At 33.5% G+C, this 15,564-nt stretch overlaps 1 protein-coding gene across 1 annotated transcript; it reads left to right on the top strand.

Annotated features, from left to right (window-relative positions):
- The first annotated feature begins 58 nt into the window (after window positions 1-58).
- On the top strand, window positions 59-14,061 carry ube2j2 (ubiquitin-conjugating enzyme E2, J2 (UBC6 homolog, yeast)). The gene is made up of 7 exons (NM_001089535.1): window positions 59-216; window positions 1,304-1,434; window positions 7,314-7,354; window positions 7,436-7,538; window positions 9,591-9,729; window positions 13,491-13,571; window positions 13,644-14,061. The coding sequence occupies exons 2-7, from the start codon at window positions 1,304-1,306 to the stop codon at window positions 13,926-13,928; spliced, it is 780 nt and encodes a 259-aa protein (NP_001083004.1). The 5' UTR covers window positions 59-216; the 3' UTR covers window positions 13,929-14,061.
- The last annotated feature ends 1,503 nt before the right edge of the window (window positions 14,062-15,564 follow it).

The raw sequence follows: 15,564 nt of genomic DNA, 5'->3' as shown, positions 1-15,564 counted from the left end.
TTGTGAACTTTTATTTTCCCTTTATACATCATCACTTCCTGGTGTTGCGGTGGCCATATTGGCATGGGGGATAGATGACAATTTCACCTTAGCCGAAGAGCTACATTTTTGTTATTTTTGAAAGTTTATCCAGGGCGTGTTCACTCGAAAATAAAGGGATATCGATATATCACCAGAACCTGACCCTGGTCGATCCCGTGGAGGGCGTTGAAAGAGGTGAGACCAGGCCGTTTCAAAAATCCCCCTTCTGTGTCCATGTTGTGTTTTAAAGCCTAGTAAACTACCTACCAGACAGCATCTGTTGTAATGTACTTAATGTATAAGTAGACGTCCCGTTACACTAAATGTTGATATCCACATAGGCAGCTCACAATGTTTTGAAACGCAGTCAGCGTCTCCGTTTAAGCGCCCTGTTTAACGTTACTTCTGTTGTTGTGATTTAACCATTATTTCTCCAGGTTGTCACTGTTATTCTATTATTTTGGTGAAAGTTTCTGATTAGTAGGATGCTAACCCTTCTGTAAATGGTATGCCACCGTACTGTTATAAAAAGCACAACAGTTCTGGTCATATACCTAAATGTCTGCCGTTGTGTAATCAAATGTGTAGAGTTAACGTTAGTTGTATTGGGAACGCAATGTAAGACTGCTGTAATCTCACTTTGTGGCTCTACACAGATGACAAGCTGCTTTCTTTATGGTAATCTAAACAATCTGATGTCAACAAACATTATCTTAGTGGCGTTGTTGATGCATGCAGAGTTCCACACAATTCATTCATGATTCTTCAAAATAGAGGTGTAGTTGGTTTTATATTCAGATATTCTGACATTCTCCTTAATGATATAATTTCAGAAAAGTATTATTTACAAATTCTAAATGGTAAAATCATATTAGCAGCCAATGACTATCAAAGTACAACATTGTTCAGTCAATTAGATAGTGTTAATTTTGTTTTGAAGTCCTACTCGCATGCTAATTCTGACCAAATATTCAAAGTAACATGGTAAACAATATAGAGACTTCTAAATGAACGAATGTGCGAATATAAAACCAACTTTACCTCTATCAACACAAATCGATTCAGTTAACTTAACAAACATAAGTGGATTGAATACAGAACAATTAAGTTGTGCCTAAAATTTCAAGAATTGTGTTGTTTCAGCTCATATTATGTAAGTAGTCTTGAGCAAGAAGCAAAAATCATCTTCGGGTGCAGGTTAATGTGTTTTTGTAAATATAGTTTATGTTAAGGAAGTGTTTGGATTGTATTGTGTAACTGAGAGTGCCGTGTGATTTCACAGATGAGCAACAACTTAAACAAGAGGGCCCCAACCACAGCAACACAGCGGCTAAAACAGGATTACCTGCGCATCAAGAAAGATCCAGTCCCGTATATCTGTGCTGAACCTCTGCCCTCCAACATTTTGGAATGGTACACTTCCTTCAAAACTTTAATTATTTTATACACTATCAGCTAAAGGCTTTGAATAGGGCTGTGCAATCTTGGAAAAACCTGATAGTGAGATATTATATTTATCTATGATTATTCATATATACATATATACATTGAAGTCAGAATAATTATCCCTCCTGAATTATTAGCCCCCATGTATATGTTTTGCCCATTTGTTTTGTTTAACGGAAAGGAACATTTTTCTAAGTATAATAGTTTTAATAACTCATTTCTAATAACTGATTTCTTTTATCTTTCCCATGATGACAGTAAACAATATTTTGCTAGATATATTTCAAGATACTAGTATTAAGCTTAAAATGACATTTAAAGGTTTAACTAGGTTAATTAGGCAAGTTAGGGTAATTAGGCAAATCATTGTATTATAGTGGTTTGTTCTGTAGACTATGGGAAAAAACAGTATTGCTTAAAAGGGCTAATGATATTGACCTTAAAATGTGTTTTTAAAAAAATTTAAATTGCTTTTATTCTAGCCAAAATAAAACAAATAAGACTTTCTCTAGAAAAAAAACAGTTAAGTAAGTAAAGGTTTATTTATAGAGCACTTTTCCCAAGACATTGAGTCACAAAGTGCTTTACAATAAGAGAAAACAGGTAAAAGAACACATTTCAATAAAAGAAACATGTTAAAACGTATTAAATCAAGTTAAAAATCCAAATACAGAAACACTAATGCTGTTAATTAAAAGCTTGACCAAAACCATGTGTCTTTAAATGCTTTTTAAAAAGTTAAACTGATCCTAGATTTCACAGGTCTATAGGGAGAGAGTGCTATTATATCCAAAGGTTTGGGGCCACCACACAGAAGGCGCAGTCACCTTTAGGCCGTACTCACACTAGGTACAGTTGCCTCGAACCGGGCCAAAGCACGATTGTCCCCCCTCCTGTCTCCCCCGACGGCCCGCACCCATACCACAAATGGGCCTCGGCACGCTTACGTCATCGCTGCCGCGCTGTTCAGTGAGAAGCGCTCTTAGCAGCACAGTAGAGATTTCTCTAGTTATATCGTTTCAGTCGTTTGATATTCAGTGACATGCTGTCAAATATTTTGCCAAACAGTCCTTAGGGATGCGGTGACACGCAGTCAGATATTTCGCTGAACAGATCCGCCACTTTTGGCGCTCATAATCATAAAGCCCTCGTGCTGCAGGAATGAGGAGGTCTGCTGAAGCAGCGCAGCTTTCGTGCTGTGGAGTTCTCGTCTTTAATAAACTACGGCAGTTTGCGTTCACTGAACAGTAAGAATGATTAATAAATCCATATGAAACAGTCCCTTAAAAGTCACGTCTCGCTTTCAGTTTCGGGCTTTGGCGCGTTTTGCACTCACACACAAGCATACCGCGCCAAAGCCCAAGTGAACCGCGCTTAGGCACACCTCTTCCAACCGGGCCAGGGCCGGCCAAGCGAACCTTGCTTGAGCCTGATTCAGCGCACTCACACTTCTCAAACGATCCGGGAAACGGGCCTGGGCACAGTACGGAGGGCATAGTGTGAGTAGGCCCTTAGTCTTATGATGAGTTCTGGGAATGGCTAAAAGGTCTTTGCCAAAAGACGTCAGAGACCAGCTACATGAGTTACTACATAAAAGATCTTGAATATATAGCGGTGCTTGACCATGCAAAGCTCTATATGTAATGAAAAGAATCTTAAAATTAACTCTGAAACTAATAGGAAGCCAGTAAAGTGCCTTAAGCACAGGAGTAATGTGTGACCTCCTACTGGTGTTGGTTAAAAGCCTCGCCGCTGCATTCTGTACAACTTGCAATCCATAGAAGATTTGTCCAGACAAGTGAACAGAACATTACAATAATCCAATCATGAAGAGATGAAGGCATGGACAAGCATCTTTGAAAACAATATCTCTGATTTTTGCTATGTTCCTCAGATGTAAAAAGCATGTACGTACAACAGACTTAACATGGCTATTAAAACACAGAGCTCTATCAAAGATGACACTCAATTTCTAATATCACTGCAATTTGAAGATGACAAACCCCAAAAAACTCAAGTGGTGCTCGCTGCAGAGCCATTTGGGCGAGCTGAGCTCCAGCGAGGGGGAGCTTGAGCTCCACCTTTTTTACACTTCTTCTACGATTGATGTCACTGGGGGTAGGGTTAGGGGTGGGGTTGGTGTACGCATTAAAACAGCTTATAGGAGGAGGAGCGAGAGCTCATGCTCCCCCTCGCTGGAGCTCAGCTCTGCTCAAATGGCTCTGCAGCGAGCACCCTCTCAAAAAACTTGCCTGATCATTAGGGTGATGCTATGTGGAGCAAAAATCAACATTTCTGTTTATCAGGGTTCAGTTGGAGAAAATTGTCTGCCATCCATTTGTTAATGGAGAGTAAACAATCCTGCAACAGAGACCGTTTGTCCAGCCTGTCAGGACTAAAAGCAAATTATAATTGCACATCATCTGCATAGCAATTGTAAGATGTATGTTTAAAACTACTAATAATCTTGCTAAGAGGGAGCATATATAAATTAAAAAGAAGAGGGCCTAGGACAGAACCTTGAGGCACACCACAGGACAGAGGTATTATCGGAAATACTGTGAAAAATTCTTTTCTCTGTTAATCCTCATTTGGCAAATATTTAAAAAAAAAAAAAAAAAATTCACAGGAGGGCTAACAATTTCATACTGTATGTATGTATATATATATATATATATATATATATATATATATATATATATATATATATATATATGAATATATTTGCATGAATAGCTTGATTTTTGCATTTTCATGTACTAAAATGCAATAATCAAATGTAAAATAACATTGTATAAATAAATACAATTAATCTTTGTTACATCTCCAAACATTATAATTTTTTTGTGCCTGAATGATTTAATTGAAATAGTCACAGGCTGTAAAACACATGCAAATGATTAACTTTCACTCTCTTCAATTTTGCAGTGACTCTAAAAATCTGCACCAATTTTTAATTTTTTTTTCGATTTCTTTCTTTAATTATGAAGCATTTTCTAGATAATATTGTTTTGTTTTCAAACTGAAAGTGAGTTGAGTAAAATAATTTAATTTTTGGTTTAAAATAAGAATATTTTACTTACAAAACAAATAATTTAGCCTGTTTTAAGGAAAATGTCTCTTAATTTGCCCTCTTATTTCTGAAAATCAAATGCTTTTTTTTGTACTTGTCTAGAAAATGCTTTTTGATTTAAGAAGTTTTAAATATTTGGATTAAAAACAAGACATAACTCTTTAAGTAAGAAAAGCAGTGTGAATTTTTGCAGTGTGAAGTACTGTGGCTCCTGGTCAGCTATAATTCCAACTCAACATTGCACATCCTTATGATGTTACTACTGTGGATATGCACAGTACATTGCGATATCCATGCTGAAACAATATATTCTGGAGCCCTAGTTTTGAGTAATAACATTTGGTTTTTTTTGTTTCAAAAGTGCTTACAAAGGCTGCATTTGTTTGATCTAAAGTACAGCATGAATTGTAATATTTGTAATATCTGTTTTTTATATATGTATTTATAATCTAAAATGTAATTCATTCCTCTGATTCAATGCTACGTTTTCAGCATCATTACTCCAGTCCCATGGTGTCACATGGTGTCACACGGTCTTTCAGAAGTTATTCATATATGCTGATTTGGTGTTCAAGAAATGTTGAAAACCGCTGTTTCCCTTAATGTTTTATTGTAAACTGTAATGCACTACAATTCAGATGTTTGGGGTAAGGTCATCAGATGTCATGAAATGAATTCACTTTATTCAATTGATTAAAAGTCGCAGACATTTCTGATGTTATAACAAAAAGTCTATTAAGAAAAATGTTTCCACCAAAAATATTTATTAATTAATATTTGACCACAAGTTGGTAAATAATAATAATAATTATTATTATTATTATTATTATTATTATCATCATTATTATTACAATATTAGAATGAGTTTTGATCATGTAAATCATAAATAAATCCAGCCTTAGTGTACATAAAAATATACATAAAAATATCATGAATATATACACACATTTTGTTTATTATTGACTTTGTTTGCTGCTGCATTGAGGTTCAAATTAGGAACTCGATCTAGTTTCACTCTTAAATCTTTATTTTTATCTTCATTCTATCAATCTTTATGCGATGATTGTGTACAGAAAGAAATGCTGATGAGCTCTCAAACTGACATCACAAGTCTTTTAAAATACTATCATAGATTATTAATTATAATTATAATAATAATAATAATGCCTTTAATTTATACAGTGCCAAGGAAGGAAGTTATATAATAGCAAGCAATACATAAATCATATGTGCCTAGATTTCGCCCTAGGGCTGCACAATACGTGGAAAATATACAGTGTTGTCATTTAGTAATGTGATAACAATATTTCTTTATATATTTCCCTACACAAATGCTATTTTATTATCTAATAAAAAAAAGTTTTGTTATGATCTTACAAATATAAATAGGTAATATATATTTTCTGATCTAATTAAAGGGATAGTTCACCCAAAAAAAGAAAATGAAACAAAATATTTTTGAAGAATGTTAGAAAAAAAAAAAAAAAAAATATATATATATATATATATATATATATATATAAATATATATAAATATATATATATATATATATATATATATATATATATATATATATATATATATATATATATATATATATAAATAAATATGTTTTTTTGTCCTGTCTCTTTAATTCTGTTGCACTGTAGAAGATCTGTCACCGAAACAAATTCCTCGTATTTAAGAACATACCTGACAATAAAGCTCTTTCTGATCCTGAAAAACCGGTAACCATTGACTTCCATAGTAGGAAAAAACAAATACTATGGAAGTCAATGGCTACAGGTGTCCAACATTCTTTAAAATAGCCTCTCTTGTGTTCAACAGAAGAAAGAAACTCCTAAAACTGTTCAACACACAAAAAGATTTTTTTTGAAGAAAGCTGAAAACCTGTAACCATTGATTTCCATAGTAAAAAAAAAAATACTGTGGAAGTCAATGGCTACAAGTTTCCAATATTCTTTAAAATAGCTTCTCTTGTGTTCAGCAGAAGAGAGAAACAAGTAAAGGGTATGATGGGGGTATATGGTGTATGGGTATATAAAGGGTATATGATTACAGAATTTTCATTTGTGGGTGAGCTATCCTTTTAAGTCCAATTCAGGCTCAATATGGAAACATTTTACAATAGCATTATATAATAGCCACAGTGAATGTATAAAGATGTGATTTGGATGATCACCCTATGCTTGCAACATAAAATAAATGTAAATGATCACATCTCTCTGCAATATGGATATTACATACACTATTAACTAAATAATTATAATTTTCAGTATATTGTGCAGTTCTAATTTACACATTTAGGCGAAAGTAACAAACTACAAGCTTTACATGTTTATATCTGGTTCATATCTTCTAAAAGTGTATATTGTCATTGTTTTCTTGTACACTAGCTTATACATATCTTAAAAAACTATCAATACTAATACTAACATCAAAAAACTTAAAAACTAACAATACTGATACTAACATCTAAAAAACTTTATTTTAATTTCATGAGACCTTCAAAGTTGTACAAATTAACATTGAATGTGAGGAACAGGCTGAAATTTAACTCCTTTTATCATGCCAATTTGTGGTTTGTGGAGCTTAGATGACAATTCATATTCACTTTCAGCTTTTTTTGTATGTGAGAAAATTTACAAAGCATCTAACAGGAGGTTTATCACTTGTTATACACTTACTACATTTTACTATACAGTATTTATGTCTTAATAGAGGTCATAATCATATCTTATGTTAACACCTCTGGGTTTGCTTCACTTTCAGGCATTATCTAGTTCGTGGCCCTGAGAAAACTCCATATGAAGGTGATTTCTTTTAATTTTACTTAAAAAAAAATTGAGTTGTTCAATGTGGGCTTCATTTCATTTTCTCTTTTGCTTTCATAGGTGGTTACTATCATGGCAAACTCATTTTTCCACGGGAATTTCCCTTCAAGCCGCCGAGCATATACATGATCACACCCAACGGCAGATTTAAATGCAACACGAGGTAAACCAACTGCTATTCTCTCTTTATTAAGTCTTATGTTTAATTTTGTTAACAAAGGAATTTATCAGGATAGTTTCAGCTGATTGTCATTGTCAGTGACACACCTGCCAGGGCCTGATTGCTATCGAGAAGGTTTCCTGTATAATAAAAACTTTCATTAAATCATTGCTTTATTAAGTAAACTCATAAGCTGCCATGACACTACATAGAGCTTGATTCATATGTCCTGATTTGATTCTGGTTTAGAAGCTTTCGGTTCTTTATTTGATAGAGTCAGTAGCGGTTCTAGTTTAAATTTGCACCTCCCCCCACCCCCATTTTTCAATAAATATAACAATTTATTCAAGCTCCATATAGAAATGCCAACTGACCCAGCCTGGGCTTGAACCAGCGACCTTCTTGCTGTGAGGAGATCAAGCTACCCTTTGCGCCACCGTAATGCCCCAATTTATTTATATTGTAATAAATAAATACAACTATTATTTTTATTATTAATATTATTATACAATTATAATTCTGAATAAGTAACAGAAATCAATCCTAAATGTTACTGGAAAACAATGTAAGAACTGGAGTAATATGCTAAGATCACTTAAAAAATCTTTTGCGTGAATATTAATTATGACAATTCCATAGAATACAAAAAATAAATATGTTTTATAGAATTATCTGTTGTGTTAGACAAGACTCATGGCCGAAAATTACTGTTAGGAAGTCTTACCTCCCTGACTCCTTATGCCTCCTTTCTGCTTTGTAGCCAGGTTTAGTGAAAGTAACATCATCATCATCATCATCATCATATTACATAAACTTTTGTTTTGTCGACTTGCAAAAGACACCTCTGCACAAAAGGCTGTTGCTGCGGTTTCACCGCGCATGAGTGGCGCATATTTTATCGGCTTGCATGTAAACAACCGGGATTCACACAGGAGCACGTGAGGCACGCAGGAATGGTTTTCTGTGCACATTCGTCAGTTTGCTTTTTACCAGGGTTGTTTTGGTTGCACATAGAGAACAACAAATGCGTTTAAAAGATGCCCAATGTGAATGGCCCATGTCTTTATTCTGGAATTGCCACTCTACTATTAATACACCTGCATAAAGTAAATCGCATGAAGGGACGTTTTTTTTTTTTTTTTTGGGCCCTCTCCCCGTGCCGCCCCCAGCAAAATACCGCCCTGGACGATCGCCCATATTGCCCATGGCTAAATCCGCCACTGGATACAGTGAATAACTTTAAAGAGATTGTTCACTCAAAAGATTATTTACTCTCTCTCTCAAGGGGTTGCAACACCTTACGCTTCTTTTACACAAAAGAAGATATTTTGAAAAAGCCGAAAACTGGTAACCACTGCTTTTCATAGTAGGAGAAACAAATACTAATGAAGTCTATGGTTACCGGTTTCCAGTACTGTTGAATGTTCAGGCATTTAGCAGGATGACAATAAACTCGACTTGATTACATATAATCTGATTAGCAGTGTGATCCTAAACTGACCCGCATGCGCAAAAGTAAAGTTACGGACAGATCAAAATGTCTAATTATGCACACAATGTGTATATACTGCATGAAGTACGTTGTCAGATCATGCTTATATGATTATTACCCTTTCACCAACAACTGTGGTGTATTTCATGAACTCTAAAGAGTTGTTCTCCTACTACTAATGTGTATTTTGGCATTTGAAATCTAAAATAAGTCTCTCGTGATTGAAAACGCTTGGTGTTGGTGTGGCCAGCTCTGATAAATCAGAGACTAAGCCGAAGGAAAAGGACTGTATGAATGAAAATTGTCCGGAATATCCTTCCATATATTGATGTTTAAAGAAACTTTGAATGTATCTTCATCTGAAACCATGATTAACCACCATGGAACTATGGAGATTTGTTTTTCTACAGATGTTGCCATCCAAATAGGCCATTTGTCAAAGCTGTTGCTGAATTTGAATTTTGTGAATGTTTCAACCAATCAACTTCTAGAGCTCTTTGATAAGTCTTGCACGCTCAGAAGAACACTGCAGTTTCTACATAATAACTATCTTTCTCTTTCAGGTTGTGTCTTTCCATCACAGATTTTCACCCTGACACGTGGAACCCTGCGTGGTCTGTGTCCACCATTTTAACCGGCCTCCTGAGCTTCATGGTGGAAAAAGGCCCGACTCTTGGCAGTATCGAAACTTCTGACTTCACAGTGAGTGTGACGGGTTTAAAATCACAGTTTAATGCTTAAAGTCTGTGTGAAATTTACTATGTTTGTTTTGCTAGTGCACATTACTATTCTTTTGGCAAACAATCAATCAGTGCATGTTAATCCACTTAAAAAAAAAAAAAAAAAAGGTTGTTTTGGTAATCTTCTGTCAGACCTTTTGCTCTTTTGGGCCCTATCATACACCCGGCACAAGGCGCGATGCAAATATTATTTGCTAGTTTCAGCTCAAAGCAAGTGTAATTTTAGCGTTTTGCACCACGCTGTTTAAATAGCAAATGCATTTATGCTCATATGTGCGCCCATAGGCGTTCTGGTCTAAAAAAGGAGGTGTGTTAAGGTGCATTGCTGGCACATTGCTATTTTGAGGAACTAAAATAGACTGTTCAGTAGACCACCTGAGAGGAGGTCCAAAGTCCAGTGCAGAGTGTGTAAGTTGTGCGCCTCCCTTACACATAGCTTAATACACACAGGATGTACAGCAATACAGAAATATCTTTACAAATGAAAAAGAATTAAAGGATTTAAATATTTAAACAATTATTATTTTCTTCATAAATATAAAAACCACTGCCTCCATGCCATCTTCATCTCGGCGGGGGCTTTTTCAGTTTATTCATGACAATTTGCTTTTGTGTCATGTTATTATTTCTAGCAGTATTATTTATAATATGCATATTTATATTTGTTTTTTAAAAACAAGCTTAGATTTGTTCACCTGTCAGGTTTTAGACCATATGGGCCACAGCATGTGTATTTGGATATAACTTTGCTATTTTTGTTCATTTATTGCTGGAAATTAGAACTAAATTTAGAAATAGTATTGAAACAAATATTTGCACTTAATGAACTAAATTAATTGTGTAGGCTTATGGATGTGTGTGCGTACAACACGTTTTCTTATCCACGAAAGAGAGAAAGTGAAAGTAAAGAATGAAGAGGTTCATTCGTTTAACCTCGCGCTGTAGATGCTCTGTTTAACTGTTTTCTCGCTAGTAAAGTGCTCAGTTTTTCCACTAACAAAGTCCGCCATGTAAATAGCGAATGTGCTATGGTGCAACACAACTGACTTCTAAAGGGAATGGGAGATGAGACTGGTTTATGGGATTGGTTTATTCTCAAAACACAACTATTAAGAGAATAAGCTCAACCCTGTTAGACAATGCGCCGCACAACAAAGCGGATTTTTCTGTCCTTAAAATAGCAAAAGTAGATTCAGACATGCCCTTAATTCTGTTGTGCCCTGCGTTTTGGACTTTGCGTCTAGATCGTTAAAATAGAGTCCATTGTGTTTGAAGTGGCGATTCTTCTCTGTTGGCATCAGTTTGATACTTTAGAAAAGAGAAAAAGTTTAATAACCACGCCCCTCTTATTGATAGTTTGCTATTAGGGCTATTAGCCCCGCCCCTATTCAATATTTAGTTTCTGCTGGAAGTACATCAACATACTGAAATAAGACATCTCAGCATTTCTGGTTCATGCTGACTTTAAACTGAGCCACCTCAGTGTAAAGTCTTTATTTAATTTAATCATTTTTAAAAGTTGTGGAAATATATTATTGTATTTAACAGTTGTATAAATATATGAATACATTTAACAGTTGAATAAATATATTTTTTGTTACTACTTTATTTATTTTTTATAGTACATAAGTGCTATTTCAATAGTTTTCTTTTCTTGTTTTTTCTCTTCTGTCATCTATTTTTTAAAATGCCAGTAAAATTGTAATAATTATTCATTTATAGCCAAGCTATATTAAATTAGTTACTAATATTAATTACTAATATTACATTTAAATAGTTTTTTAAATTGTACTTTAAATAGTTTTCAGTTTGCTCACAAATTTCAGTCATAATTTCTAAATTATTATTATTTTTTAACTATACACTTTAAATAGCCCTTTTATTACAAATGATGAGTGTTTTTTTTACATCAAATCATATCAAAGGCATAGATTAGATTGATATGTGTATTTAGATTCAAGCATTATGAAGAACACAGCTAATGACTTTTTAAAAGCAATTAATACATTAACGCAGTGATTGTGCATTAGTTTGAGTAAAATTAACATATTATACTTATTTCCATGAAAAAACATCCAAAACATAAATATAAATTGATGATAAATGCTTCTTTTAGCAACAAGTCAACCAAATCACCACAAAGTATGTTAGAATGATTTCTGACAGATCATGCGACACTGAGTGGAGAATTTATGCTGGAAATGCATCTTTGCCAACACCGGAGTAAATAACAATAATTTTACAATCCATTCTAAATGTTGTAGCTATTTTAAATTGTAGTGATATTTCACAATATTCCTGTTTTTAATGTAGTTTTCAACACAGCAACATTTTTATTTTGTTTTGAAAGAGTTCTTCACATGGTTCCCATAGGTCAGGTATTTCTGGAAAATAATCTAGTAATTTTAAGAAAGTCAGGGATTTTAAAAAATATATTTACTTGAAAGTTGTGAAATATTAGGGATTTTTGTTTTCAACTTTACTTTTCATCAATGTAATTTTTCTAGAATGTTTTGAGCTACTGTTGAGCTATCAAATATGATTTGTTTTCAAAATCTGAGGTAAATTATTCCATGTTCAAATACTGGCTATTAATAAGTATTCCAAATGTTATTCAAGCTAAAAACCATTTTACTGTTTTTGTTTGATTATTTTACCATATTAAGATATTTTAAGACCCAGTGGACACCCAGATGTTACATTAAATCTCAAAAACTGAATTTTAGACCTTAAAAAGTCTTAAATGTACTAAAATGTAGTGTTTTAGGTCTTAAATCTTTTTTAAACAGTTTTTATTTTTTCTTTGTTCTTGTATAGATACCCAATCTGGCCAGAACCACCCATATCACCAGCAATCCATCTCAATGTATTTACTGCTAAGGACACTGATCTGGACAGACTGTTGTGCATAATTACAGTTTATTATAGTTTTTTTCAAACTTTAAAAACATTGGTCAATTTTTATTTTTATTTTAAAGACAGATTATGCTGAAAGTCTATGTTTTCAACTAGAGCTTGCTTGTTTTGACACAATATTTAAAATGTTTTACTAAGAAATAGCAAAAAATATATATATTTTTTTATTATTTTTAAAAGATCTTTTTTGATAGGGCAAGTAAAAAGCTTTACCATCTGGACCATTCGAAAAATTCAGTGTTTAACTCTGTATGAGTGTAAAATTTTGTTCATAATAGACTCAATGTCAAAAAGTCTTAAATATAACTTGGTAAAACCTGCAAAACCCCTCAATATTATATTGTTATTATAAGCACATCATCAGCAGCCTGTTTTATTTCCTTTTTAAATATTTTTATAATTTAATTTTATTTGACATTTTTTTAAATAAAGTAATAAAATAACTAAAGAAATATTTTACATAAATGTATATTATAAATAATATTAATAAACAATATGTATAATGAAATAATAATAATATACTATATAAATAAATTATGTTATATTAATAATGTAATAAAATAATATAATAAATAATGATAAACATAAATATATAAATAATACAATTTTAAATTTTAAAAATAAATTCCTTATTTACTTTTATTTTCTTTAAAAATACAGCTTTTTAGTCTGTGATAGTCAGGGAAAAGACCGGGAGTTTGATATTTAGCTTAAAGTGTAAAGTGGAACCCTATTTTAAAGTGTACAAAGAAGAATATAAATGGGATGAATTTTAACAGCGTGTTTTCTCTGAATGTGTCCCTGCAGAAACGACAGCTGGCCTCCCAGAGTCTTGCATTCAACATCAAGGACAAAGTTTTTTGCGAACTCTTTCCAGATGTTGTTGAAGTAAGTATCATCACGGATGTTTGCATGAGCAATAAGCGCTTTATTAACCAACATATTAATCTATTCAAACAGGAAATCAAGCAGAAGCAGCGTATGCAGGAGGAGCTCAGGTCACGCTCGCAGGCGCTGCCGCTTCCCGACGTGGTTCCGGACGGTGAAGCCCATCATGCACAAAACGGCCACCTGCCCCTGAACGGGCACCTGCCGCCTGGCGCAAACCATCCCGCTGACCTCCAGCAGGTCAACCGAAACCATGGACTCCTGGGTGGAGCGCTTGCTAATTTGTTCGTCATCGTAGGCTTCGCTGCATTCGCCTACACGGTCAAGTACGTTCTGCGGAGCATCGCTCAGGAATGATCCGGCCAATGAGAGAGACCGACCGACGGGCGGGACAACAGGCTGGTGCTGTTCTCACGACCAAAATAGGTAGCGAGAAATCAAAAAAGGGGTTTTCTCACAACCAAATAAAAATGAAGCAGTGTCCCATTAATGAAATTGAGAGCTTGGTGATTTCCTCCACAGTGGTGGCTAAACCGGATCTCGCATAACTCGAAGGTCAAGTGTCACGTGAAACGATGGCTTTATTAACGTGTAGGGAAATTTTTTTAAAAACAAATTTTGTTTCGACCTTGCCCAATTCCCAAAGGAAGCCAGCTTCATGTGACCGTGAATTTAATTGGAGAGGGCTTTTTTATTTGTTTTGTTTTTGAGTTTTTGTTTGTCTTATGTTCTGTTGTTTTGAGTTGCTTTCTTTTGTTCTATTTGTTTTGTTTTCTTTTGTTTTGTTTTTCCATTTGTTTTTGTTTTTTGTCTTTTGTTATCTTTGTTTATTGTTTTTTGGTTCGTTTTTAATGGTTTATTTTTTGTTTAGTTTGTTGTGTTTTGTCTTGTTTTGTTTATTTGTTTTTTGATTCGTTTATGTTTAATGTTTTTTTTTTGTTTTTTGTTTTTGTCTTGTTCTTGTTTTATTTGTTGTTTTGTCTTTTGATTTAGTCTTTTTTGTTTATTTACTTTCTTTTCTTTTATGGTTTGTTCTGTTTGTTTTGTTTGTGTTTTGTCTTGTTTTGTTTTTGTCTTGTTTTATTATGATTTGTTTTGTTTTATGACTTATTTTCTTGTTCTATTTGTTTTGTCTTGTTTTGTGTTTTTGTTCTTGTTTTATCAATTGTTTTGTGTTTTGATTTGTTTTTTTGTTTTGTTTATTTGTTTGTTTTCTTTTGGTTTTTTGTTCATTTTGTTTTTTGGTTTGTTTTCTTTTGTTCTGATTGTTTTGTCATGTTTTGATTTATCTTTTGTTTGTTTTGTCTTTGTTTTTTATTTGTTGTGTTGTTTTTTGTTTTGATTAGTGTTTTGTTTTTTCTTTAGTTTTGTTATATATTTGTATTTGTTGTTGTTTATTTGTTTTGTTTTATGGTTTTGCTCTCTTTTGTTGTATTTGTTTAGTCTTGTTTTGCCTTTTGTTTTCTTTTGTTTTATCTTTTGTTTAGTTTTGTTTGTTTTTTTTTTTTTTTTTTTTTTGAGCCCGAATTAGCGTTTGTTGATTGGCTTCAGTTTCTGGTTGATCTTTAGGATTTTAAAATCTGGATACAGAGTTTTTATGCAAAAGATTGCAAGAGGAAAATAGTCCAATCATTCCTTAGAGACAAAAACAAACAAGAAAAGATGCTGATGTTTGTCACATCATTTATTGCTGTGACGATAATCCCAGAGTATTTTATTTCCTGGACTTGGCTCGACTGTAAACGTGCTTTACCGATGGAAAATTTCCTCTTAAATGCATTTGTGCTCGCTTGCGCTACGCCAGCCGTAACAAGCTATTAGGCCAGGAAAGCAGCAGTGTGAAATGAATTATTTGTCTTTTGTTTGTCTGTGATGCGGCGCTCCAAGTGTACATTAACTTTCTTTCAGAGCAGGTCACTGTTGGTCAGAAGAAAAGCATATGAACTCATTCTTTTTCGTTTTTTCGGCCATGTAACACTATAAATTGTCTTTT

The sequence above is a fragment of the Danio rerio genome, chromosome 23, assembly GCF_052040795.2.
Source record: "Danio rerio strain M-AB ecotype USA chromosome 23, GRCz13ab, whole genome shotgun sequence".
NCBI classification, from domain to species: Eukaryota; Metazoa; Chordata; class Actinopteri; order Cypriniformes; family Danionidae; genus Danio; species Danio rerio.
This window is presented reverse-complemented; position numbering and strand designations above follow the sequence as displayed.